The sequence below is a fragment of the Microchirus variegatus genome (assembly GCF_963457635.1).
Source record: "Microchirus variegatus genome assembly, chromosome: 12".
Classification (NCBI taxonomy): domain Eukaryota; kingdom Metazoa; phylum Chordata; class Actinopteri; order Pleuronectiformes; family Soleidae; genus Microchirus; species Microchirus variegatus.
In genome coordinates this window covers 25,781,552-25,809,027 of record NC_139813.1, presented here as the reverse complement: position 1 = coordinate 25,809,027, position 27,476 = coordinate 25,781,552, and the positions used below count along the sequence as shown (strand labels likewise).

At 42.8% G+C, this 27,476-nt stretch overlaps 1 protein-coding gene across 1 annotated transcript in view; it reads left to right on the top strand.

Annotated features, from left to right (window-relative positions):
• The window catches only part of igf2r (insulin-like growth factor 2 receptor), a 52,114-nt gene that overhangs the window by 19,473 nt on the left and 5,165 nt on the right, over window positions 1–27,476 (top strand). Inside the window, exons 13-50 of the mRNA XM_083898717.1 lie at window positions 83–241; window positions 329–466; window positions 569–716; window positions 1,273–1,441; window positions 1,553–1,668; window positions 1,754–1,913; window positions 2,310–2,486; window positions 3,806–3,901; window positions 4,098–4,199; window positions 5,008–5,170; window positions 5,282–5,458; window positions 5,549–5,695; window positions 7,421–7,599; window positions 8,305–8,392; window positions 8,456–8,665; window positions 8,767–8,897; window positions 9,008–9,111; window positions 10,557–10,690; window positions 11,041–11,237; window positions 11,341–11,467; window positions 12,353–12,484; window positions 13,741–13,900; window positions 14,505–14,613; window positions 15,080–15,161; window positions 15,292–15,425; window positions 16,500–16,649; window positions 16,729–16,884; window positions 18,104–18,314; window positions 18,400–18,552; window positions 19,716–19,950; window positions 20,042–20,178; window positions 21,423–21,540; window positions 21,938–22,084; window positions 24,161–24,345; window positions 24,440–24,626; window positions 24,715–24,861; window positions 26,242–26,311; window positions 26,498–26,791. Of these exons, the coding sequence (XP_083754843.1) occupies window positions 83–241; window positions 329–466; window positions 569–716; window positions 1,273–1,441; window positions 1,553–1,668; window positions 1,754–1,913; window positions 2,310–2,486; window positions 3,806–3,901; window positions 4,098–4,199; window positions 5,008–5,170; window positions 5,282–5,458; window positions 5,549–5,695; window positions 7,421–7,599; window positions 8,305–8,392; window positions 8,456–8,665; window positions 8,767–8,897; window positions 9,008–9,111; window positions 10,557–10,690; window positions 11,041–11,237; window positions 11,341–11,467; window positions 12,353–12,484; window positions 13,741–13,900; window positions 14,505–14,613; window positions 15,080–15,161; window positions 15,292–15,425; window positions 16,500–16,649; window positions 16,729–16,884; window positions 18,104–18,314; window positions 18,400–18,552; window positions 19,716–19,950; window positions 20,042–20,178; window positions 21,423–21,540; window positions 21,938–22,084; window positions 24,161–24,345; window positions 24,440–24,626; window positions 24,715–24,861; window positions 26,242–26,311; window positions 26,498–26,791 (5,729 nt within the window). The remainder of the gene's footprint in view (window positions 1–82; window positions 242–328; window positions 467–568; window positions 717–1,272; window positions 1,442–1,552; window positions 1,669–1,753; window positions 1,914–2,309; window positions 2,487–3,805; window positions 3,902–4,097; window positions 4,200–5,007; window positions 5,171–5,281; window positions 5,459–5,548; window positions 5,696–7,420; window positions 7,600–8,304; window positions 8,393–8,455; window positions 8,666–8,766; window positions 8,898–9,007; window positions 9,112–10,556; window positions 10,691–11,040; window positions 11,238–11,340; window positions 11,468–12,352; window positions 12,485–13,740; window positions 13,901–14,504; window positions 14,614–15,079; window positions 15,162–15,291; window positions 15,426–16,499; window positions 16,650–16,728; window positions 16,885–18,103; window positions 18,315–18,399; window positions 18,553–19,715; window positions 19,951–20,041; window positions 20,179–21,422; window positions 21,541–21,937; window positions 22,085–24,160; window positions 24,346–24,439; window positions 24,627–24,714; window positions 24,862–26,241; window positions 26,312–26,497; window positions 26,792–27,476) is intronic.

Sequence of the window (27,476 nt, the reverse complement as noted above, 5' to 3'; positions counted from 1 at the left end):
TGCTGTGTTAGTTTGAAATAATCCCAGTTTGGGTTGAACCAGTCCAGTCCAGTTCGGTCCAGTTCATGTTTTTCATCTGCAGCCGCAGACCCCGTCCTCGGCGCCGTCAGCCTCGGCAGCTTCCTGTCGTCGCCTCAGAAAACCAAAACGGGCGACGACATCAGACTGGTCTACACCGACGGCAGCTTCTGCAAAGACAAGACCAGGATCCAGACCATTCTGACCCTCAAGTGCAAACCAGGTCAGTCCAAAAAACGAGGAGGCGATTTAGTAAATGTTCTCTTATCCTGCTGAACGCTCACCGTCCTCTGTCCTCTTCGCGGTGCAGGAGACCTGGAGAGCGCTCCCATCATGCGGACGGTTTCGTCCGACGGCTGCGTGTACGAGCTGGAGTGGTACACGGCAGCTGCCTGTGTCCTCTCCAAGACACAGGGAGACGACTGCAGGGTGGAGGACGCTCAGGCTGGTACGACGCACACAGTATATATGTGAGAATATGCAGGAAAAATAAAGCGGAAAGGAACGTTTTTTTAACTACACCCCCCTCTCTGTGATCTCACCTCCACAGGCTTCTCCTTCGATTTGTCGCCTCTCACCAAAGACGGCGGCTTCTACAACCTCACCAGCGATAACTACGACTACTACATCAACGTGTGCGGCGCCGTCAAAGCCGCTAACTGTCCCGCGACGGCCGGAGCGTGTCAGGTCGAGAAGAGGTGATTATTTGAGTCTTTTTTTTTAATGTTTTTTTTCTTAGTGCTGTCAAACGTTAACGCGTCAACGCCGTTTACCGACGTCAACGTTAGCGCACAACGCGTTTCCATGGCGACTGACCGGAAAAAAGACGCGCGTGACGTCATGTTTACGTGACTCCGGATTTTTTATTTTTTAAAATGAGTTTCTCAAGTAACGCTAAACTTTAAAAACAGAGGCGCACATACGCAGTACGCTGGTTATTTGTAGCGCTGCTCTTTTAGTTTAATAAACAGACCACTCCAGTTCCACTGTAGGCGCGCTAACGGCGCTAAAAGGAGCTAATGCAGCTAACAAAGCTAATGCAGCTAACGGAGCCAACTGTTAAAAGGTGCCTGGACTCCGGTGTCGCGGCGCGTAAACATGACGTCATGCGCGCCTATTTCCAGTTAGACGTCGTGGAAACGCGTCATGCGTTAGCGCGCATTAGCGTACGTTAACGTGCGTTAACAGTTTGCACAGCACTAATTTTTCTGCTTGTGAATTATACGATATCTTTCCTTGCGTTTGTTTGTTTAGTTCCTGGAATCTCGGGGAGGCGAACGCTCGCCTGTCGTACTACGACGGCCTGATCCAGCTAAGCTACGCTAACGGCTCGCAGTACAACAACAAGGAGCACACTCACAGATCCACGCTCATCTCCTTCCTCTGTGACCCAGAAGCCGGAGCTGGAACTCCAGAATACCAGGTTCAACTCACGAAAACCTTACGTTGTTTTTTGTCCAATGCTGAATATTTAAATAAATATCAATGTATCACTTGTTTATCTTTTGTTTGTGTTTTCACTTTGCGAGCGCAGGTTGAAGATAAATACACGTATAACTTCCGCTGGTACACGTCCTACGCTTGTCCTGAGAGGCCTCACGAGTGTCTGGTGACCGATCCGCAATCTCTGGAGCAGTACGACTTATCCAGGTAATGCTAACGCTAACGCTAATGCTAACGCTTCACCTTCTCTTTAGAGACAAATCTCAAATCTCTTTAACTCTTGCCTCTCCAGTCTGTCTCGCTCCGTCACCAGCAGTAACTGGCAGTCCATGGATCTGTCGGACACCAACGACCTGAAGAAGTACTACATCAACGTGTGCCGGCCGCTCAGCGCCGTGCCGGGCTGCGACAGCCACGCGTCCGTCTGCCAGATGAAGTACATTCAAGAGCAGGTGAGCTAACACACAACACACATACCCATTTTATTAGCACACATCGCCTGTAAGACTGAGCAATGCCTCACCCATGTGTGTCAAAATATAATTTTTAGATCAAATATCTACCCTGATCTGTACAAGTAGAGGCAAAATTGAGTTCCGCCGAATCTCCCGAAACTTGGCGAGAAGATGTTATCGACCAAGACGAACAAAAAAGTCAACCGTAACCATGGCCTCAATTCAACAGGAAGTTGGCCATTTTGAATTTTGGCGTTTTGCACCCTGTGCGTAAACGAGCGCGTTTGTCGTACCGACGTAGCATCATTACCTTGTTTGAATGATTTATTTGTTTATATGACGTTTATATGATTTTTTTATATGAATCTTTTTCTCTGTTTTGCGCTGCCTCAGGGGATCCTGAAGGAAGTGGTGGCGGTGAGTAACGCGGGGGTTTCCAAGCGCGGTCCCGTCAGGGAGGAACGAGACAAACTCCTGCTGGAGTTCACCGACGGCTCCGTCTGCGAGTCTGAGGGACTGAAGCTAACGTACACCACGCGCATCCACCTGGTCTGCTCCAGAGGAACTGTGGTACGTCAACACTCTGTGTTTTAGCTGATGTGTGGTCGTTCTTCCTCGTGTGATAATATGATCTATGAACCAGGACAGACGTCGATGTTTTAATGAACAAATGACCACGCTCTAAAGTAAACAGTTTCACTGACCTGCTGTCACTACTTCATGTGCCCTCACGGTGGCGCTGCTCACATGAATGAGAGGGAAACTTGGCTGGAAGTTTAGTCGTAGTTGTTTTACTAGTAATTTGTCAGTTTATATGTAGCTTTGTTCATAGTTTAGTAGTAGTTTTACTGGTAGTTTAGTTGTCTTAGTGGTAGTTTAGTAGTAGTTTTACTGGTAGTTTAGTTGTCTTAGTAGTAGTTTAGTAGCAGTTGGTTTAGTGGTAGTTTTACTGGTAGTTTAGTTGTCTTAGTGGTAGTTTAGTAGTAGTTGTTTTAGTGGTAGTTTTAGTAGTTGTTTTACTGGTAGTTTAGTTGTCTGAGTAGTAGTTTTCCTGGTAGTTTTCCTGGGAGTTTAGTGGTAGTTTTTATAGTAGTTTTAGTGGTAGTTCATTAGTAGTTTTACTGGTAGCTTAGTTGTCTTAGTAGTAGTTTTTGTGGTAGTTTAGTGGTAGTTTTAGTGGTAGTTTAGTTGTCTTAGTAGTTTTAGTAGTTGTTTTAGGAGTAGGTTTACTGGTAGTTTAGTTGTCTTAGTGGTAGTTTAGTAGTAGTTTTATTGGTAGTTTAGTAGGTGTTTTACTGGTAGTTTAGTTGTCTTAGTGGTAGTTTAGTAGTTGTTATAGTAGTTTTAGTGGTAGTTTAGTAGGTGTTTTACTGGTGGTTTAGTTGTCTTAGTAATAGTTTTACTGGTAGTTTAGTAGTTGTTTTACTGGTAGTTTAGTTGTCTTAGTGGTAGTTTAGTAGTAGTTTTACTGTTAGTTTAGTGGTTTTGTCTGTAGTTTAGCGGTAGTTTTGATAGCAGGTAGTTTAGTAGTTTTGCTAGTCTTAGCAGTAGTTTCTGGGAGTCAGTTTGAGCAGTGGGCGGGGCACAGACAATGGGCTTCTGCTTGTTGATTGGAGGAACTGTCTGAAAGGCGGAGCCAGTTTTTGATTGACAGCGTTGCAGAAACAAACTGGACAGCCTCAGTCCTGTGATGAAGTCTGTGGACAAACTGTGTGTGTGTGTGTGTGTGTGTGTGTGTGTGTGTGTGTGTGTGTGTGTGTGTGTGTGTGTGTGTGTGTGTGTGTGTGTGTGTGTGTGTGTGTGTGTGTGTGTGTGTGTGTGTGTGTGTGTGTGTGTGTGTGTGTGTGTGTGTGTGTGTGTGTGTGTGTGTGTGTGTGTGTGTGGTACAGTCTGCAGGTCCACGCTTCCTCATGTACCAGAACTGCACCACTAACTTCCTGTGGGAGACCCGAGCGGCCTGCGCCATCAAAACCACCAAGAACAACGTGAGTCCATTATCATCATCCACCGTTTCAACATTAAAACCCCATTATTGTCTTATTTATTTATATTATTACACACACAGAGTTAAGTCCGTTAGCTACAGAGTCGATGAAGAGTCTTTTTTTTTTTTTTTTTTTTTAAATTAAAGACAGTTACCAGTTCATATCTGTACTGAATAAATCTGTCTTTGTGTCTCAGAGCTGTGCCGTCGTCGATCCCAACACTGGCTTTGAATTTAACCTCCTGCCTTTGGCGAGAGAGTCTGGATACAACGAGAGCGCTAATGGGAAAGACTTCCTGGTAATGACCACGTGTTTACGACGCGTGTTTTTTTTTTAGTTTGTACATAAACTGTCAGCAATAACGTCATTGAAATCCGTACGTTTTTGTCTGTAATCTAAACTAATCTAACATAATGTTCTTGATTTCTTCACTAAATGTTAGTATTTAATCTAAACCGTATTTTCCGCACTATAAGGCGCATAGAATAGAAGATATTGCAGTCAAACGTTTGACTGGGGTTGCGTTATGCATCCACTAGATGGAGCTGTGCTAAAGGGAATGTCAAACTTTACCAATTGATCCATTTATAAGGCGCTCCGGATTATAAGGCGCACTGTCGTTTTTTTTGAGAAAATTAAAGGCTTTTAATTGCGCCTTATAGTGCGGAAAATACGGTAAATTAAATCAGTGTCACTTCAAAAAGTGCTTTAGATAAAAATAAATCATATAAACATGCAACAAAATAGCAAGAATGGGGAAAAAAATACAATAAAACAATGAAATAAGAGTCAGTAAAGTTTGAAATTGTTGAATTAAGAAGAGTGGGAAAGTGTCATCGTGTTACTCCTTATTAAAAGCTGTTCTAAATAAATATGTTTTGAGTTTAAATATAATATTTACAAGTTTATATTTACTTTAAAACTCTAAAAATGTACTGTTTTAGTTAAAATCAACCCCTAAAAAAAGGAATTTATGGTTTTTACCTGTGAATCTTAATCTTTTTTGTCCTATTTTTAAAAACTTTTCCTCATTTATATAGAATATAATCTTGGTTGTCAGAGTTAAATGCAATAATATTAAATCAAAAGCTGCTTCATCCATCCAGGTGAACATCTGCTCAGACGTGAGTAGGTGTGGTCAGGGCGTGGCCGGCTGTGAGCTGGATGACGGACACGTGTCCAGTCCGGTGGGCGTGGAGAAGACGCTGCAGTATTCCACCGACGGCCTCCTCCAGCTCACCTACAAGGGAGCGCTGGACGACCCCACAGGTCAGGTGGACCTCCGCTCTTTAATGAAAACTCTTTAAACGTACATCGCGTTTGAAGGTGTCGCTCACTCATCGTCTTCCTCCTCCTCCTCCTCCTCCTCCTCGTCCTCAGGGACTCGCGACACCTTCGCCATAAACTTCGTGTGCGACCCCAACGCTCACGAGGGCTCGCTGAAGATGCTGCGCGAGGAGCTGAGTTCTCTGCCCGGTCGCGTGGTCCACTACGTCCTCTTCGAGTTCTCCACCGCGCTGGCGTGCGTCCCCGCCCCCGTCGGCTGTCAGCTCAGCGGTAACAACCAAACACACACACACACACATATATGTAATTACAACCTTTTTTCCCCCCCCGTGTAATAACGCTTTTCCCCGTTTCCTCCAGACACTCACGGGAACGAGTACGACCTGAGTCACCTGGCCCGGGATGACGACGACAGTCCCTGGATCGCCATCGACACCGACTCGGTCAAGTCACGCAGCTTCTACATCAACGTGTGCAAACCTCTGCCTCCTGTTAAAGGATGTCCAGGTGAGTGAGGGAGTTTCTACACACACACACACACACGTTCTTGTACTTGCGGCACACTGACGACCAGCATTTCCACTTTATAAATCAACACAATTACAAATATCTACTTCATGAATGACATCTACAAACAACTACTGGTTGGAGTACCATAAAATGTCTGCAGGTGGAGCCCCAGAGCAAAAAGGGCTGGAAAACTTTTTTGATTTATTTATTTTTTTTAATTTTTGCTCCTAAATTTTACAAAAACGTCATACTATACTATGTTGTCCAAAATTTGAAAAAAATCTTTGATGAAAAATGTTTGGTCCAAAAGTTGAAACATTTTTTTCAACGAAAAAATCATACGATTATGTTGTCCAAGCTTTAAAAAAAAAATTTGACCCAAAATTTTTGGTCCAAAATTTGACAAAAACGTCATACTATACCTTGTCATCCAAAAGTTGAAAAAATTAATATATATTTTTTTAATTTATGGTCAAAAATTTGACAAAAACGTCATACTATAAAATGTCATCCAAAAGTTGAAACATTTTTTTTTTTTTTTTTTTTTTTTTTTTTTTAAACCTTATGTCGTCGTAAATTTGAAAAAAAAAATTGACCCAAAATGATTGGTACAAAATTTGACAAAAACGTCAAACTATACTATTTCGTCCAAGATTTGAAAAAAAAAATTTGACCCCAAATTTTTGGTCCAAAATTTGACAAAAACGTCATACTATACTGTCATCCAAAAGTTGAAAACTTTTTTTTTTTTTTTTAAATTTTTGGTCCAAAATTTGACAAAAACGTCATACAATACTATGTTGTCCAAAATTTGAAAAAAAAAATTCACTCCAAATTTTTGGTCCGAAATTTGACAAAAACGTCATACTATACTATGTCATCCAAAAGTAGAAAAAAAATATTATTTTTTTTTACATTTTTGGTCCAAAATTTGACAAAAACGTCATACTATACTATGTCGTCCAAAATTTGAAAAAATCATTGAAAAAAATTTTTGGTCCAAAATTTGACAAAAACGTCATACTATACTATGTCATCCAAAATTTGAAAAAAAAATGTCACCCCAAATTTTTGGTGGAGCCCCAGAGCAAAATGTGTGTGAAACACCTGGACTGGAAAACGGGTTTTTGTACCAAATTGAGGACCTCTGTTAAAAACAGAGTACAGCATGTTTACAACCTAAGGAAGTGATTTGAATGAAAACAAAGTGAGGACCGGCCAAAATGTCCTCACTCCGTAAAAATGACCTCACTTTGTTGGTTAAAAACCCTCACTGGTCCTCAGTATGCCGCAAGTACAAGAACACACACACACACAAACTAATGTAATGTTACATTAAATACACAAAATTAGAAGTGAAATTGTGAATATTAGATGTCCCGTTTTGTCATTTTTTTGAAATTTTGCAACCAAATATTGAACTTTCCAATTAAAAATCTACTTTAGTAATTAATAATATACGATTTTTAAAGCAGAAATATAAAATATTCTCTTTTTTAATTTTATTTTGAAAATTTGACTTGACGTGCAATCCATGCTTCCTGTTTCCTGTTTTTGTTACCAAAGCTACAACTTTTTAAAAAACTCAATTCAAAACCAACTCCATTGTGTGAAATTGAAGACTACAAATCAGCTGATTATGCTGCATTGTTGTTTTTCGTTACCTGAGACTGAGATTAGGATTAGGAGGATTAAAGTGAAAAACTGTCTTCTCCTCTTCAGACGGTCTCCTGGGATCGTGCGGCGTCATCGACGGCGTGAGCCACAACCTGGGCTACATTCAGTCGGCGCCCAAGGTGGCGGAGGGCGGCGTCATCAGCATCACGTACCAGAACGGCGACCAGTGCGGCGCCACGTCGCGATACGCCACGCGCATCATCCTGCAGTGCGACGACCATCCGGTGAGTAGCGGCCAAGTAATCTGGCATATTATCCGACAGAGTGATGTGAGGCTGTTTACACGAGATTAGAGAGTAAAAAAACTGAATTATTGTTTTAGTTTTGACTAAAAACAGACTTTTAAAACACAAGCTAACAGCTAGCGTTTGTCGTAGACGACACGTTAGCGCACTTTGCGTTTGCCGTAATTACGCCACGGTTTGTGCTATCGGAAAAATTCCAACAGTTTCTGAAAGCTGAGAAGCTGCACGTCAAATCCGGCGTGTGGTTATTGCGGTAATTTTATTCGCGCTGTTGCAGGAAGCCTGGCGAATCGGCGTCTTTGTCTCAGAGAGAGTTGGTTAAAAAACGCTTGTACAGTAGTTTCCAATTTTTTGGCCTATTTTTTTGGACAACAATAATGTTCCTTTAAATATGTTTATTGTAATAAAAAACTTTTTTATTTTTCTTAATTTTATATAATGAATACACTATTTTAACATGCAGTAAATTGTAAAATGGGCAAAAGCACTTAGTCACAGGACATTTTCTGGGCGTTATTTATGGTTAAAATAAGCAAAAAGCACATAAGCGCCTTGAATTTGAGGAAATTGGACCTGGAAAGTCTTTGAAAAGGCCTTGAATTTGATGTCGACAAGCTGTGGGGGCCCTGTGTTAGCGTCACTGCTTTCTTGAAGTCCACTCACGACGCGTCTGAATGTTCCCAGGGCTCCCCGATGTTCGACCGCAAAGACGGCTGCGAGTACGTCTTCATCTGGAGGACGTCTGAAGCCTGTCCCATCAGGAAGTCTCAAGGTAAAAACGCCGATATTTGAAAATGTTTGCGTGAAGTTGCCGTCGCTGACCGCGTGTTTTCAGGCAAAGAGTGTCGCGTCCGCGACCCCAAGACCGGCTACGAGTTCAACCTGAGCTCCCTGAAGGGTCAGGATTACCCGGTGACGAGCGGCAAGTACGTCTACCACCTGTCCGTCTGCGAGGGCCTGTCGAGCGGCGTGTGCACGGGCGCCGACACGGGCATCGAAACCGTCGCCTCCTGCCAGGTGGACGGAGGGAAGCACAAGATCGCAGGTACGGGGGGGGTAGCGTTTCGAGAAGCGAAATCGCGAGGACGTAAGCGCCCTCTTCGCGTCGTCTTAACATAGAGTCGTAAAATTTCCCGTTTCCTGCAGGAATGGCCAACCAGATCCTGAGCTACGTGGGCGACCAGCTCATCCTGAACTACGCCAACGGGGAGACGTGTCACACGGTTCACCAGAGGTCGACGGAGATTTACTTCTCCTGCCACCCTGACAGGAAACCTGTGAGTCTGAGACACACACACACACACACACACACGGTACATGGCCGTATCTTGAGTCCTGTTTTAAAATCTGTGTGTTGTTGTTGTTGTTGTTGTTGTTGTTTGTTCAGGGAGTACCAGAGTTCATCAATGAGACTCTAGACTGCACCTACATGTTCAGCTGGCCCACAGCTCTGGCCTGTGTCCCCGTCAAAACCACCAGCTGCTCCTACAAGTAACGGCAATAATCTCCGTCTCCTAATCCCTGCTGTGTCTCCGCTCTTCTTCACGTCGCTCTTTAATTCTTTTATTTTCACTCTTTGGCTTATTTTACACAATTTAGTTTTTATACTTTGTGTTTTTAATGCTGTGTGTCTGTTGCGCTTTTATTTTGTAAAGCACTTTGGTCACCTGTGGGTTGTTTGGGTTTTTTTTTTTTTAAATCCCGGATTTATGTGGACGTACGCCACATTTTATTCTCACACCACAATAAAATAAAATAAGATGAGCTTGACTTTAGTCGGACTAATGTGACATTAAGAAAACTGAATTATTGTCTTAGTCTGACTAAGACGGGCTTGACTTTAGTCGGACTAAGGCGACATTACATGCCATTCAGAAAACTGAATTATTGTCTTAGTCCAACTAAGGTGAGCTTGACTTTCGTCGGTCTAACGTGACGTTAAGAAAACTGAATTATTGTCTTAGTCCGACTAAGACGAGCTTGACTTTAGTCGGACTATCGCGACATTACAGGACATTAAGAAAACCAAATTATTGTCTTAGTCCAACTAAGGTGAGCTTGACTTTCGTCTGTCTAACGTGACATTAAGAAAACTGAATTATTGTCTTAGTCCGACTAAGACGGGCTTGACTTTAGTCGGACTAACGCGACATTACATGCCATTAAGAAAACTGAATTATTGTCTTAGTCCGACTAAGACGGGCTTGACTTTAGTCGGACTAACGCGACATTACATGCCATTAAGAAAATTGAATTATTGTCTTAGTCCGACTAAGACGGGCTTGACTTTAGTCGGACTAACGCGACATTACATGCCATTAAGAAAACTGAATTATTGTCTTAGTCCAACTAAGGTGAGCTTGACTTTCGTCGGTCTAACGTGACATTAAGAAAACTGAATTATTGTCTTAGTCCGACTAAGATGACCTTGACTTTAGTTGGCCTAACCTGACATTAAGAAAACTGAATTATTGTCTTAGTCCAACTAAGGTGAGCTTGACTTTCGTCGGTCTAACGTGACATTAAGAAAACTGAATAATTGTCTTAGTCCGACTAGGATGAACTTGAATTTAGTAGGATTAACGTGACCATTACATGACGTTAAGGAAACAGAATTATTGTCTTAGTCCAACTAAGACGAGCGTGACTTTAGTTGGACTAATGTGACGTTAAGAAAACCGAATTATTGTCTTAGTCCAATTAAGACGAGCTTGACTTTAGTCGGACTAACGAGACCATTACATGACATTAAGAAAACCGAATCACTGTCTTAGTCCGACTCAGATGAGCTTGACTTTAGTCGTACTAACGTGACCATCACATGACGTTAAGAAAACTGAATTATTGTCTAATCCAGAAGCCTTCTCCTCTAATCTCCATCTCCTAATCCCTGCTGTGCCTCATTAACGGTGTAACATCGTATGTTTTGTCCTCAGCGACGGTCAGGGCCACTCGTACGACCTCTCGCCTCTGGCTCTGGACTCCCGCAACTGGGAGGTGGAGATGCCGACGGCGAGCACGAACAAACGCTTCTACATCAACGTGTGCCGCTCGCTGGTGCAGCAGGGAGGTCGGTGTCCAGTCTAGGATTGTTGTGATTTGTCAACAAGTGTGTTGTTGTTGCCTTTGAGTGCTTGAATGCATCCTAAAAACATGGAAACCGAAGTTTGTCGACCGCTCACCTTCCTGCACCAAACCCCATAGAGAAAATCATAATTTTTTAGGGAAACGGGAGCTGCTGGTCCACTGCTGCCTCGTGCTGCCTAAGACATTTGAACTTACAGACGGCGGCAGCAGTGAATCAGCGTCTCCTGTGCGCTGTGATGTTAAATTTGGCGATTTTCTCTATGGAGTTTGGTTGCAGGGAACGGTTAAACGTGTTATTCCTGGATAGTCAACGTTCCGTTCCTCTCGTCCCAGGTTCGTGGAAGTGTCCGTCGGACGCCGCGTCCTGCGCCAAAGTGGGGGACGAGTACCTGAGCCTGGGACAGGTGGAGTCCGGTCCCACGTGGGACGGGAGTGTCCTGAAGCTGCAGTACACCAGTGGACATATGTGTCCCGACGGACGCCGCCAACGCAGCAGCGTCGTACGCTTCAAGTGTGACAGGGACAAAGTGGTGAGGGATTTGTTTTTATTCATCACCGATCTGTCTTTTATTTCTGTCAACGGCAGCCATTTTGTCTCATTCAGATGAACTGTCTGTCTCCGTCTGTCCCCAGGACTCCCGTCCCACTCTGATCTCTGCTCTTGAGGACTGTGTCTTCACCTTCCTGTGGTTAACAGCTGCTGCTTGTCCTCTGAACAGCACGCAACACGATGACTGCAGGGTCACCAACCCAGCAACAGGTTAGTCCACAACAACACAACAACAACACAACAACAACACAGCAGCATGCAGCACGACCACTGCAGGGTCACCAACCCAGCAACAGGTTAGTCCATAACAACACAACAACAACACAATAACAACATCTACACGCAACACAACAACACGACGACTGCAGGGTCACCAACCCAGCAACAGGTTAGTCCACAACAACACAACAACAACAACTCAACAACAACACAACAACAACACAACAACAACAACTACACGCAACACAACAACACGACGACTGCAGGGTCACCAACCTAGCAACAGGTTAGTCCATAACAACACAACAACAACACAACAACCACACAACAACAACACAACAATACAACAACAACACAACGACACACAATACAACGACACTACGACTGCAGGGTCACCAACCCAACCACAGGTTAGTCCATAACAACACAACAACAACACAAAGCCATAACAACAACAACACGACAACTGCAGGGTCACCAACCCAGCAACAGGTTAGTCCATAACAAAACAACAACAACAACAACAACACACAACACGACGACTGCAGGGTCACCAACCCAGCAACATATCAGTCCACAACAACAACACAACAACACACAACAAGACAACACACAACAACAGCACGCAACACGACGACTGCAGGGTCACCAACCCAGCAACAGGTCAGTCCATAACAACACAACAACAACAACACAACATCACACGGCAGCACACAAAAACGACGATTGCAGGGTCAGCAACCCAGGTCAGACAACACAGGTCAGACATGACGACACAACACAACAACAACAACACAACAACAACGTCAACAACACACCAACAACATACACTCATGTCTCTCTCTCTTTCTCTCTCTCTCTCTCTCTCTCTCAAAGGTCACCTGTTTGACCTGAACTCTCTGACAAAGGAAGGCGGTTATACCGTCTACGACCACCAGGGACACGGGAAGATGTTCCGCATGAACGTCTGTGGGAACGTGGTCAACGCTGGATGCAGCACAGACGCAGGTGTGTGTGTGTGTGTGTGTGTGTGTGTGTGTGTGTGTGTGTGTGTGTCTGGGGGAAAACATGAATCTGTGGTTTTGACAGTTTATGAAACACTGAGTGAGCTTGTGTGTGCGTCACACTCGCAGAGCTGAGCTAAAGAGTAAAATAATGACACACCTGAGATCTTCAATCATTCACTGCTCTTTTACCGAACACAAGCCTCAGCCAAGGCTGTACAAACGTTATATCATCTACACAGTTATATTCAGGTGAATGTTTCATCTGCACCCACAGCTACTGTTTACTCACAGATGCCAGATTTTTATTTATATGTATTTAATTTTCCACCCTGTATTAAAACTGTGGGTGAGAACAAAACCCTCAAATCATTAAAGTCAGAGTCCTGAATTCTCTGCTGCATTTTAGTCTAATGATTTACTCAACAACCTCCAACATAAATGTGATTAAAATCTGACAAACGGACAAAAAGACATGAAGTGAACATTACATGACGTTAAAAAAACGAATTATTCTCTTAGTCTGACTAAGACGAGCTTTACTTTAGTTGGACTAACGTGACCATTACGTGATATTAAGAAATCGGAATTGTTGTCTTAGTCCAACTAAGACAAGTTTGACTTTAGTCGGACTAACAAGGCATTACATGACATTAAGAAAACCGAATTACTGTCTTAGTCCGACTAAGACGACCTTGACTTTAGTCGGACTAACCTGACATTACATGACATTAAGAAAACTGAATTATTGCCTTAGTCTGACTAAGACGAGCTTGACTTTAGTCAAACTGACATGACCATTATATGACATTAAGAAAACCGAAATACTGTCTTAGTCCGACTAAGACAAGTTTGACTTTAGTCGGACTAACAAGGCATTACATGACATTAAGAAAACCGAATTACTGTCTTAGTCAGACTAAGACGACCTTGACTTTAGTCGGACTAACGTGACATTACATGACATTAAGAAAACTGAATTATTGTCTTAGTCCGACTAACACAAGCTTGACTTTATTCGGACTAATGTGACCATTACATGATGTTAAGAAAACTAAATTATTGTCATAGTCTGACTAAAATCAGACTTTTAACAAGCACGTAAAGGCACTGTAACAACAAATATATGACTTTTCCCCAATATTGTTCATTAAAAAGTTGGATTTTTTGATTTATTCACTTATATAAATACAACCAAATGCTGTTTCTCCGTGTTCTGACTAATAATATTGATTTTTTTTTGGCTTTCCTTTGGTGCAGCCGTGTGCATTAAGGATACGAGCACAGCCGTGAGCGGAGGTCAGGTGAGCAGGAAACTCTCGTACAAGGATCACGTGGTGGAGCTGACGTACGAAGGAGGCGCTCCCTGTCCGGCCAATCTGAATCTGAAACACAGCACGGTCATTCACTTCATCTGCAGGTACCTCCTCCTCCTCCTCCTCCTCCTCCTCCTCCTACTCCTCCTCCTCCTCCTCTGCTCTGTTTCTTCTTTTATTACATTACTTAACCACTTTAGCCACTGAATGTTCAAGGTCTTCAGAAGTGCTTGAATTTGCTATTTCTTTTTTTTTCCCCCGGCTTCACAATAAATAACCGTGGGACTGAATATTTCACTGATTTAGATTGAAGGAAATAAAAGAGAAGAACTCTCTCAATGTGAGATATAATCATTTTTGAGCTTTTTTTCCTATAAATATGTCATTTACCACAGATGTGAAGTGTGAAAATGGACCTGTGCTCGAAAAATGCTTGATTTTTTGACCTTGGAAAGACGTATAAACTCAAAATATACCGTTTATTCTTATTAAAAAAGGACGTTTTACAGCTTTTATTTTTGATTTTAAGTTATTGTAGATACAAATGTAACACTATAACCATCATAAAGGTCTTTCTTTTCATCTTGAATGTACTTGTACTTAACAGTTATCAGACTAAAGAAACAATGCCTCTTAATTGTTTTTAGTGTAATATCTTTATTATTTAGTGACTAATAACTGATATTATTTGACCTTGTTTCACTGCAGACCTCCTAACATGGACTCAGCTCCTCAGCAGCCGGTCCTCATCGACTCAGACGCACACACCTGCACTCACTTCTTCTCTTTCCACACACCACTGCTCTGTGAACAGCCTGTAAGTACATCTGCACCTTTGTACCTGTGTGTGTGTGTGTGTGTGTGTGTGTGTGTGTGTGTGTTTATGGTTTCAGAAAAAGTTAAAATAAATTGTAATTTTTATTCTGGGGCTCAAAAGACACTATTGAGAAAGAAAATGTGTATTTTATGGAATATTGTAAATATAAAAATGTGTATTTTTGTTGATTTATTGCCGTAAATTGTATGAAATTCACATATATTGAACCAATTTGTTAAAAGTTGGTATTTTGATGGAATATTTTCAATATCATTTTTTTATTTTTGTTGATTTATTGCCATAAATTGTATGTTCACAAACACTGAAGCAATTTGTTATAAGTGTTTTTATTGAAAGTTTGACGCAAAATATATTAGTACAATCATGTATTTATTTGTCATTACTGACCTGTTATCTTCTCTATAACTATAAAACTGGATCACTCTTCTCGTTTTCTTGTTTTCAGGTCAAGTGTTCGATCCAGAACGGCTCTTCCCTCATCGACCTGACTCCTCTGATTCACGTCAACGGTTACTACACAGCAACAGGTCAGTTTACCTTCTAACCACCTCAACATTTGCCTTGAAAGTCCTGGAACCCTGGATCTACCTTCCCTGGTTGAGACGTTTTTGAGCAGTGTGCCGTGGCTTTCTAAAAACGGTGTTTCTCTGCTTTCAGATGAGGCCGTGGACCAAAGTGACGGATCCTCAGACTTCTACATCAATGTCTGTCTTCCCCTGAACCCCATCCCGGGGGTCAGCTGCCCCGCGGGCTCGGCCGTCTGCATGGATCCTGATAACGGACCACCAGTGGTGAGACTCACCGCACCCCATCAGATTGGACACGTTAACGCATGTCACGTTTCCATGCCGGATAAAAGAATGACGCCACATTTACGTGCCACGGCACCAGAGTCCAGGCACCGTTTACCAGTTAGCTCCGTTAGCTGGTAACACGCTAGCGTGCCCAGAACTAATTCAGTAACTTACTACGAGCTTGACTCTAGTCGGACTAACGTGACCATTACATGATGTTAAGAAAACTGAGTTATTGTCTTAGTCCGACTAAGACGAGTTTGACTTTAGTCGGACTAACATGACCATTACAGGACATTAAGAAAACTGAATAAGACACGCTTGACTTTAGTCGGACTAACGTGACCATTACATTATGTTAAGAAAACTGAATTATTGTCTTAGTCCGACTAAGAAGAGCTTGACTTTAGTCCGACTAATGTGACCATTCCATGACGTTAAGAAAACTGAATTATTGTCTTAGTCCGACTAAGACGAGCTTGACTTTAGTCGGACTAATGTGACCATTACATGACGTTAAGAAAACTGAATTATTGTCTTAGTCCGACTAAGAAGAGCTTGACTTTAGTCCGACTAATGTGACCATTACATGACGTTAAGAAAACTGAATTATTGTCTTAGTCCGACTAAGGCGAGCTTGACTTTAGTCGGACTAACGTGACCATTACATGACATTAAGAAAACTGAATTATTGTCTTAGTCCGACTAAGACGAGCTGGACTTTAGTCGGACTAACGTGACCATTACATGACATTAAGAAAACTGAATTATTGTCTTAGTCCGACCAAGGCGAGCTTGACTTTAGTCGGACTAACATGACATATATAACATTAAGAAAACCAAATAACCGTTAACCGCCACTAACCGCTGTTAGCGCACGCTAGTGTGCCCAGCAGTTTACCAGCCAATCTTGCATAGCAGTGCCACTTCCTTTCAACCTCACCTTCAAAATAAGAGCCACAATAAACAAAAAAATCACTCACAGTCAGTATCTTATCACCTATCAGCTGTGTTCAAATGTATCCGTAACAATTGCATCGTCCTTTATTCTTTGATTCCCGTCTCTTCCAGGACATCGGACGGACAACCAACGGCCCAGAGATCGACATCGCCACGGGGGAAGTGTCCATCTCCTACAACAGCACCACCAAGTGTACGGAGGACCCGACGCAGAACTACACGTCCACCATCATCTTCACCTGTCAGAGAGGCCTGGAGCTGGTCAGTCTTTTCTCTTTCATTCATTCATGACAACAACGCACACGCTGTTGTTTACAACCTTAATCTGCGTGTAATCCAGGGCTCTCCACGTATGGTGAAGCTGGAGTGCGTGTATCTGTTTGAGTGGGCGACGCCTGTGGTCTGTCCCGACGCCACGCACACCAGCGGCTGCCAGCTCACCGACACCCAGCTGCAGTTCACCTTTGACCTCTCAGCTCTGTCCGGAGAAGTGCAGGTGAGACCATTACGCTCACTCTCCCTGCACCAAACCCCAAAGAGAAAATCAGTGATTTAACGCCATGTTCAGTTTTACCAAAGTGACACAAATGTGACCAAACAAGGCATCAGTAGATCAGCAGCTGCTGTGTCCACGCCAGCTAAAAACTTTGATTTTCTCTATGGGGTTTGGTGTGGGAGAGTGAGTGGTTTACAGTTAGAAATAAAGGCCTTCTAATCTAATTTCTAATTTTTATTAGATTCCATATTTGTTATAATTTCTGTTATATATTTCGAGAATAAAGTCGTAATATTTCGAGAGTAAAGTTTTAATTGTTCAAGAATAGTCGTAATCTTTGGAGAATAAAGTCGTAATCTTTTGAGATTAAAGTCGATATTGTTCTAGAATAGTCGTAATCTATGGAAAAAAAAGTCGTAATCTTTGGAGAATAAAGTTGTAATCTTTTCAGAATAAAGTCGTAATCTTTTCAGAATAAAGTTGTAATCTTTCGAGAATAAAGTTGTAATCTTTCGAGAATAAAGTCGTAATCTTTCTAGAATAAAGTCGTAATCTTTGGAGAATAAAGTCGTAATCTTTGGAGAATAAAGTCGTAATATTTTGAGATTAAAGTTGTAATCTTTCGAGAATAAAGTTGTAATCTTTCTAGAATAAAGTCGTAATCTTTCTAGAATAAAGTTGTAATCTTTCGAGAATAAAGTCGTAATCTTTCTAGAATAAAGTCGTAATCTTTGGAGAATAAAGTCTTAATCTTTGGAGAATAAAGTCGTAATATTTTGAGATTAAAGTCGATATTGTTCTAGAATAGTCGTAATCTTTGGGGAAAAAAGTCGTAATCTTTGGAGAATAAAGTTGTAATCTTTTCAGAATAAAGAAGTAATCTTTTCAAAATAAAGTCGCAATCTTTTCGAGAATAAAGTTGTAATCTTTCGAGAATAAAGTCGTAATCTTTCTAGAATAAAGTTGTAATCTTTCGAGAATAAAGTCGTAATCTTTCTAGAATAAAGTCGTAATCTTTGGAGAATAAAGTCGTAATCTTTGGAGAATAAAGTCGTAATCTTTTCAGAATAATGTCGTAATCCTTTCAGAATAGTCGTAATCTTTGGAGAATAAAGTCATAATCTATTCAGAATAAGGTTGGAATCTATTGAGATTAAAATCAAAATCTATCAAGAATAAAGCCATAATCTCATAAATCTCAATAATCTGGTTGTTTCAGGTCCCGGCAGCGTCCGGCACGTACCACATCAACGTCTGCGGCTCGGTGGCGGAGCCGGCGTGTAAGAAGAGCGCCGTCTGCCGCACGTCGGGCTCGGGATCGGACAAGTCGGCCGTGTCGTACGGCATCAGCCAAGCCATGACCATGGACTTCAAACATGAGGAGCAGGCCGTGCTGATGCAGTACGGAGGAGGAGACCTCTGTCCTCCAGGTCAGTCCAACACTCTCTCTACATGTGGTTTTTAAAAACCTTTGGTTTTCCAGGCTCTAGACCAGCATTCTCCTGTGTGTTTCAGTGACGACTGGAGGCGACGCGTGCGTCTTCCCCTTCGTCCTCATGAAGAGGACGTACAGCGAGTGCACCACCGACGAGAGGACGGACGGCAGGAAGTGGTGCGCCACCACCGGCAACTACGACACGGACAGGAAGTGGGGATTCTGCACCGCAGGTGACGCCCAAAGACCCGACAAACGAAACGAAACTGCAATTACAGATGACATAGCTAACAAAACTCATCGTTCTCAGTGGGTTAAATTAGCGTCATACTCTTTTATCCACCCAATCACACAGAATGTTTAATTTAATCAAATTATAAAATTGAAAATTAGGATATAGTCGCACTTTTTTGTCAAATTTATAATTTTTTTTAATAGTGCTGGGCATGTTAACGGCGCCAACGTTAACACACATTAACGCATGGCGCGTTTCCATGACGACTGATCGGTGAAAGACGCTCGTGACGTCATGTTTTCGTGACTCCTGGTTGTTAAAATGAGTCTAAAGTAACGCTAAACTTTGACTCTAGTCGCCGCTAATGGCGCTAAAGGAGCAAAACGCAGCTAACGGCGCTAACTGGTAAACGGTGCCGCGGCACGTGAACATGATGTCATGCACGTCTTCCTTGACGACCGACCGGAGAAAGACGCGTGTGACGTCTTGTTTGCGTCACTCCCGATTGTTAAAATGAGTCTCTAAAGTAACTCTAAACTTCGACTGTAGTCGAAGCTAACGGCGCTAAAGGAGCTAACGGCGCTAACTGGTAAACGGTGCCTGGACTCTGGTGCCGCGGCACGTGAACATGATGTCATGCGCGTCTTACGTGACAACCGACCGGAGAAAGACGCGCGTGACGATATGTTTGCGTGACTCCAGATTGTTAAAATTAGTCTCTAAAGTAACGCTAAACTTCAACTGCAGTCGCCGCTAACGGAGCTAAAAGAGCTAACGCCGCTAAAGGCACTAACTGGTAAATGGTGCCAGGACTTCGGTGCCGCTGCGCGCGAACATGGCGTCATGTGCGTCTTTTTCCGGTCAGTCGTCATGGAAACGCGTCATGCGTTAGCGTGCGCTAACGTTGGCGCCGTTAGCGGCCGCTAATGGTGTTAACGCATCAACGTGCCCAGCATTAATTTTTTACTTTAACAAATCACTTACATTTTTTTCGGAAAGTTTTCTTCTCGTGACTTAAGTTGCACATTTTTTCTTTATCAATAAAAGCATTAAAATCCAACAAATTCAAGTTGCGTTTATCACATAATTTCAGGGTCTTTTGCCGTAGATTTTTCACTCGCATTAATTAACTGTTAAATCGTCTCCGTCTCTTTTTCGCAGCCTCGGGTAAACGCCAGTCGTCCATCTTGTTCATGTGCGACCACTCGGCGGGCCGTGGCGCGCCGCAGCTGCTCTCTGAGACGTCGGGGTGCTCGGCCACGTTCCAGTGGAAGACCAGCAACGTGTGTCCGCCCCAGAAGATGGAGTGCAAGCTGGTCAGCCAGCATCTGACCTTTGACCTCCAAATGCTGTCCTCCCTCACCGAGCCGTGGAAGTTCAGCCACAAAGGAGACTCGTAAGTCTCCGGAGGGAAAAATCATAAATGTTGTTTTTATTCTCTATCGTCTCTGTCTTCACTCTTTGGTTTCGTGACTCTGTGTCATCAGGTATTTCATCAACCTGTGTCAGGAAATCGGCGGTGGTTTGCCGGATTGTCCTAGAGGAGCCACCGTATGTCGACGCCTGGCTTCAGGCGTCACTCAGACTCTGGGCCGAGTTTACACTCAGAAGATGAGCATCAGTGGTGAGGGATCTGCTCTAATGAGCTCTGTTTTTGATTCATGTGGAAGTGTACGACGGAGCGTCAAACTGAAGACGTTTGTTTTTAAATGTCTCCAGAATAAAGTCGTGATATTATAAGAATAAAGTCGTAATACTATGAGAATAAAATGGTGATATTATCAGAATAAAGTCGTAATCTTTCGAGAATAAAGTCGTAATCTTTCGAGATTAAAGTCGTAAAATCAAGAGAATAAAGTCGTGATATTATCAGAATAAAGTCGTTATATTTTTCGACAGTAAAGTCGTAATCTTTTTAGATTAAAATCGTAATCTTTCGAGAATAAAGTCGTAATCTTTCAAGAATAAAGTCGTAATCTTTCAAGAATAAAGCCGTAATCTTTTCAGAATAAAGTTGTAATCTTTGGAGGATAAAGTCATAATACTATGAGAATAAAATCGTGTTATTATCAGAATAAAGTCATAATATTTCGAGAATAAAGTTGTAAAATCAAGAGAATAAAGTAATCTTTCGAGAGTAAAGTCGTAATATTTCCAGATTAAAGTCGTAATCTTTTGAGATTAAAGTCGTAAAAAGTTATCTTTTGAGATTAAAGTCGTAATCTTTTTAGAATAGTCGTAATCGTTCTTGAATAAAATCGTAAACTTTCTAGAATAAAGTCGTAATCTTTCGAGAATAAAGTCGTAATATATCCAGATTAAAGTCGTAATCTTTCGAGATTACAGTCGTCATCTTTTGATTTTAAAATTGTAAAAAGTTGTAATCTTTTGAGATTGAAGTCGTAATCTTTCTAGAATAAAATCGTAAACTTTCTAGAATAAAGTTGTAATCTTTCGAGAATAAAGTCGTAATCTTTCGAGAATAAAGTCGTAATATTTCCAGATTAAAGTCGTAATATTTCTAGATTACAGTCGTAATCTTTTGATGTTCAAATTGTTAAAAGTTGTAATCTTTTGAGATTGAAGTCGTAATCGTTCTTGAATGAAGTCGTAAACTTTCTAGAATAAAGTCATAATCTTTCAAGAATAAAGTCGTAATCTTTGGCGAATATAGTCATAATATTGTCAGAATAAAGTCGTAATCTATTGAGAATAAAATCTTTGGTCAACATGGAGAGAAAAGATGAAAATATAAATAGAATATTGAACTTTGAATAAAAAGTGAGATTCCAGGTGAAAGCATGAAAGTGGCTGATTTTTGTGCATTTGTTCATGTTTTCTCTTCTTCTTCTTCTTCTTCTTCTCCAGGTGGAAACATCTCGGTCAGTTATTCAGCAGGAGACGCTGTGTGTGCTAACGGCCTGAAGGCGAAGACTCTGATCCAGCTGAGCTGTGGCTCCACTGTTGGACGTCCAGCTCTCATCAGGTGATTTAGCCTCTTTAATCACAATCACAAAACACTTATTATCCCCAAGGAAATTGTTTTAAGCCCCGTTTTCTCAAAGAAAATCCTCCCATCCTCCGAGTGGGAAATGAAAGAAAACAGAATGAAAACAGAGTAAAGTCTTTGTTTATTTATGTAAATCCCAGTGTGCAGAGTAAACACTGGTTTACTCTTTGCTTCAGTGTGTTTTCTAACTGACAGTTAGTGACACAACAGTGTTTGGATTTCAAAGTTCACTCTGGGTGAATCTCAGCCCTCACATGCAAACACACGTGTTTTTACACCTTTTCTCTCAAGCGAATCACCAGGAAATTTGGGCAATTTAAAAAAAAAAAAAAAGAAATAATAAGTAAAAGTTTATTTATTTGTGTGTGAGCAGAGCGGACGAGGCGTCGTGCGAGTTCGTGATTGGCTGGGAGTCGCGGTTGGCGTGCGCGGTGAAGCAGCGCGAGGTGGAGATGGTCAACGGGACGATACAACTCCCGGACACGGGGGCCGTACTGGACCTGGGAGCGCTGTACTTCAGGTAACACTCGTCTTATAGCAAGTACTACATAAAGAACTTAAGTATGAAGTACTATATAAAGTACTTAAGTATGAAGTGACTTTAAAAAAAAATATATATATATATATTATTGAAGTAAAAGTCTGCTGGACAAGTTTAAAATGTCTGATTGCGATTGTAGGACGGATGTTTTTCAATGTAACAGGTTTAGAGTTTGAATTGTACGACTCTGAAGTTACATTAATGTTATTAACAGTCTTCTATAAAGTTTCTGGTGTAAACGAGTGAGTGTGTGAGTGAGTGAGGGAGGGTGTGAGTGAGTGAGTGAGGGAGGGTGTAAGTGAGTGAGTGAGGGAGGGTGTGAGTGAGTGAGTGAGTGAAGGTGTGTGTGAGTGAGTGAGGGAGGGTGTAAGTGAGTGAGTGAGGGAGGGTGTGAGTGAGTGAGGGAGGGAGGGTGTAAGTGAGTGAGGGAGGGAGGGTGTCAGTGAGTGAGTGAGTGAGTTAGGGAGGGTGTCAGTGAGTGAGTGAGGGAGGGTGTAAATGAGTGAGTGAGGGAGGGTGTGAGTGAGTGAGTGAGTGAGGGAGGGTGTCAGTGAGTGAGTGAGTGAGTTAGGGAGGGTGTCAGTGAGTGAGTGAGTTAGGGAGGGTGTAAGTGAGTGAGTGAGTGAAGGTGTAAGTGAGTGAGGACGGGTGTAAATGAGTGAGTGAGGGTGTAAGTGAGTGAGTGAGTGAGTGAGGGTGTAAGTGAGTGAGTTAGTGAGTGAGTGAGGGAGGGTGTAAGTGAGTGAGTGAGGGAGGGTGTGAGTGAGTGAGTGAGTGAGGGTGTAAATGAGTGAGTGAGTGAGTGAGGGAGGGTGTGAGTGAGTGTGTAAGTGAGGGAGGGTTTAAGTGAGTGAGTGAGGGAGGGTGTAAATGAGGGTGTGAGTGAGTGAGTGAGGGTGTAAGTGAGTGTGTAAGTGAGGGAGGGTTTAAGTGAGTGAGTGAGGGAGGGTGTAAATGAGGGTGTGAGTGAGTGAGTGAGGGTGTAAGTGAGTGTGTAAGTGAGGGAGGGTGTAAGTGAGTGAGTGAGGGAGGGTGTAAATGAGGGTGTGAGTGAGTGAGGGTGTAAGTGAGTGTGTAAGTGAGGGAGGGTGTAAGTGAGTGAGTGAGGGAGGGTGTAAATGAGGGTGTGAGTGAGTGAGTGAGGGAGGGTGTAAGTGAGTGAGTGAGGGAGGGTGTCAGTGAGTGAGTGAGGGAGGGTGTAAATGAGTGAGTGAGGGAGGGTGTAAGTGAGTGAGTGAGGGAGGGTGTAAGTGAGTGAGGGAGGGAGGGTGTGAGTGAGTGAGTGAGTGAGGGAGGGTGTCAGTGAGTGAGTGAGTGAGTTAGGGAGGGTGTCAGTGAGTGAGTGAGGGAGGGTGTAAATGAGTGAGTGAGGGAGGGTGTGAGTGAGTGAGTGAGTGAGGGAGGGTGTCAGTGAGTGAGTGAGTGAGTGAGGGAGGGTGTCAGTGAGTGAGTGAGTTAGGGAGGGTGTAAGTGAGTGAGTGAGTGAAGGTGTAAGTGAGTGAGGACGGGTGTAAATGAGTGAGTGAGGGTGTAAGTGAGTGAGTGAGTGAGTGAGGGTGTAAGTGAGTGAGTGAGTGAGGGAGGGTGTAAGTGAGTGAGTGAGTGAGTGAGTGAGTGAGTGAGGGTGTAAATGAGTGAGTGAGTGAGTGAGGGAGGGTGTAAGTGAGTGTGTAAGTGAGGGAGGGTTTAAGTGAGTGAGTGAGGGAGGGTGTAAATGAGGGTGTGAGTGAGTGAGTGAGGGTGTAAGTGAGTGTGTAAGTGAGGGAGGGTGTAAGTGAGTGAGTGAGGGAGGGTGTAAATGAGGGTGTGAGTGAGTGAGTGAGGGTGTAAGTGAGTGTGTAAGTGAGGGAGGGTGTAAGTGAGTGAGTGAGGGAGGGTGTAAATGAGGGTGTGAGTGAGTGAGTGAGGGTGTAAATGAGTGAGTGAGGGTGTAAGTGAGTGAGTGAGTGATGACAGACGTGTGAATGGGTGAAAACTGTCACGTAAAGCAGCTCATTAAGACCAGAAAAAGACTCTCCATATAAATCCAGACCATAATAACTGCTGTTCCCACAGTCACCACCAGGCGTCTGGAGACATCCGTCCTAACGGCGACCGTTACATCTACCACATCCAGCTGTCGGGCCTCACCAACAGCTCTCTGCCCAGCTGTGTGGGCGCTAACATCTGTCAGGTGAAGCTCAACGACGACTACAGGCGCCGGATCGGCTCGTCCAGCAAAGCCAAGTACTACGTCAAAGGTGAGACGGAAAACGCGGAGAACGGAGTCCGGGATTTCTGGATCGGGAACTTTAATGTGATCGTGTTTCTGGTTTTTTTTTTACCCGTTGTCAGGAGGAAACCTGGACGTGATGGTTCCCTCAGAGTCCACGTGCGGTCGGAAGAAAGACAAAACGGTGTCGTCCACCATCATGTTCTCCTGTAACCCGTCGGCGGGCGTCGGCATCCCAGAGTTTATGCTGGAGACGCACGGGTGCCAGTATCTGTTTGTGTGGCACACGGAGGCCGTGTGTGGACTGACGTGAGTCCACTCTCCTTCGCTAAAACTCGCTAACAAACACTTTCTTTAAACACTCAAATGTCTTTGTTTGTTTGTTTGTTTTTTACAGTAAAATCGATGCCAAGTCGTACGACGACGACGACGACGCTCCGGTGATTTCTCGCCGCAGTCAAGCGGCCGGGATCATCCTGAGCCTCCTGTTGTTGGTTTTGTCCGTTTGTTTGCTCGGATTTCTGCTGCACAAGAGAGAGAGGAGGTGACGTCACCACTGTGATTGTTATTATTATTATGTGTGTTATTGTGTCTTTAATTGTGTCGTCATTGTCTCTTTTTTGTGTCTCTTTATTCTCTTCATTGTCTTCATTGTGTCTTCGTTCTGTCTTGGTTGTCTCTTCGTTGTCTCTTATATGTGTCTCGGTTGTGTCTTCTTTGTCTCTTCATTGTGTCTTCGTTCTGTCTTCGTTCTGTCTTGGTTGTGTCTTTGTTCTCTCTTCATTGTGTCTTGGTTGTGTCTTCATTGTGTCTTCGTTCTGTCTTGGTTGTCTCTTCGTTGTCTCTTCGTTGTGTCTCAGTTGTCTCTTCATTGGGTCTTCGTTCTGTCTTGGTTGTGTCTTCGTTGTCTCTTCATTGTGTCTTTGTTCTCTCTTCATTGTGTCTTGATTGTGTCTTCATTGTCTCTTCATTGTGTCTTCGTTGTGTCTCGGTTGTGTCTTTATTGTGTCTCTGTTGTGTCTTCATTGTGTCTATGTTGTGTCTTCATTGTGTCTATGTTGTGTCTTTATTGTGTCTCTCTTGTGTCTTCATTGTGTCTTCGTTGTGTCTCTGTTGTGTCTTTATTGTGTCTCTGTTGTGTCTTCATTGTCTCTGTTGTGTCTTCATTGTGTCTTCGTTCTGTCTTGGTTGTCTCTTCGTTGTCTCTTCGTTGTGTCTCAGTTGTCTCTTCATTGTGTCTTCGTTCTGTCTTGGTTGTGTCTTCGTTGTCTCTTCATTGTGTCTTTGTTCTCTCTTCATTGTGTCTTGATTGTGTCTTCATTGTCTCTTCATTGTGTCTTCGTTGTGTCTCGGTTGTGTCTTTATTGTGTCTCTGTTGTGTCTTCATTGTGTCTATGTTGTGTCTTTATTGTGTCTCGGTTGTGTCTTCATTGTGTCTTCGTTGTGTCTCTGTTGTGTCTTTATTGTGTCTTCGTTGTGTCTCTCTTGTGTCTTCATTGTCTCTGTTGTGTCTTCATTGTGTCTCTGTTGTGTCTTCATTGTGTCTCTGCTGTGTCTTCGTTGTATCTCTGTTGTGTCTTCATTGTGTCTCGGTTGTGTCTTCATTGTGTCTCTGTTGTGTCTTCGTTGCGTCTCAGTTGTGTCTTCATTATGTCTTCATTGTGTCTCTGTTGTGTCTATGTTGTGTCTTCATTGTGTTTCTGTTGTGTCTTCATTGTGTCTCTGTTGTGTCTTCGTTGTGTCTCTGTTGTGTCTTCATTATGTCTTCATTGTGTCTCTGTTGTCTTCGTTGTGTCTCGGTTGTGTCTTCATTGTGTCTCAGTTGTGTCTTCGTTGCGTCTCAGTTGTGTCTTCGTTGCGTCTCAGTTGTGTCTTCGTTGTGTCTCTGTTGTGTCTTCATTGTGTCTCTGTTGTGTGTCTGCAGGGAGCTGGTGATTCAGAAAGTTTCCAGCTGTTGCAGACGAGGAAACCAAGTGTCATATAAATATTCCAAGGTAAGTGAACGTGTTTGACTCTAATCTGAACATTTATCTTCTGTTGTTGTTGTTGATGTTGATGTTTAACCAGAGCACGAGACGTTCACGTTTCCACCTCCTCTGAAAATCACCAACATGAATAAACATTAAGACTTTAAATAAATATTAACATAAACATTAAGACTTGTTGTTTCAAACCCTCAGGTCAACATGGACGAAGAAGGCGGCGAAGAGGAGATGGAGTGGCTGATGGAGGAGCTGGAGGCTCCGCCCACGTCGTCGTCCTCGTCGTCGTCCCACCGCGGCAGAGGCAAGGGCCGCAGTCACCAAGGCAACGGCCACATCACCACCAAGCCGGTGAACGCCGACGGCCTGCGCTCGTTCACGCTGGACGACCAGGAGGACGACAGCGAGGACGAGGTGCTGAACCTCCCCGGGGTGAAGGTGGTGAAGGCGTCGAGGCCGTCTGCCGCCGCTCAGCACAGCGTCTTTCTACAGGTGAGTCAGCACCTTTTTATGGTCCCAGAGGTTATAACGTTCAAAATGGAATCTTCCGTTCCACGTTAAGAACACGTTTACTAGTCTTTTTTGACTGAAAACTGAATTTTATAAACCTCTAATATATCAACGAAACACCGAGATGACGTAGATTTAACACATTTAGTTAGAAAATAAGCTAAATTTTACACACTTAGCTTAACTTTAATCCTCACAGTTTAGAATCGGTGACTCGTTTGAATCGCCTTTAACGGGAATACGAGTTATTATCTGTAACGAGTCGTAAATAGCGTCGCGTTTACTTTGCAATTTTGTTTTTCCAGATTACAAAGTGTCGTCATAGTGAAAAGTGCTCCCAAAAAACAACTTTAAATACAGTTTATCTGCTGCGTTCAATTAATATATTTGTATTTATTCAGTTCCAGTTGAAAAGTGTCACTAAAATCACCTTTAATTTCGTTTATTCAAGCTAAAGTTCGCAGTTAAATGGGATTAACTGTGCTAATCTGACAGAAAACGAATGAAAAGTGTTGTATTAAGAAGTAGGATTATCTCATTTGTTGACCTCCTTAAATTTTCTGGTCTTTTTTTGTATAATTATCAATGAAAATTGAAAAAAAAATCAGTGCATTTTTCACTATTTTGACCTCCCCAAAGTGTTTTAAAGCAGTGTTTTCTATACGGG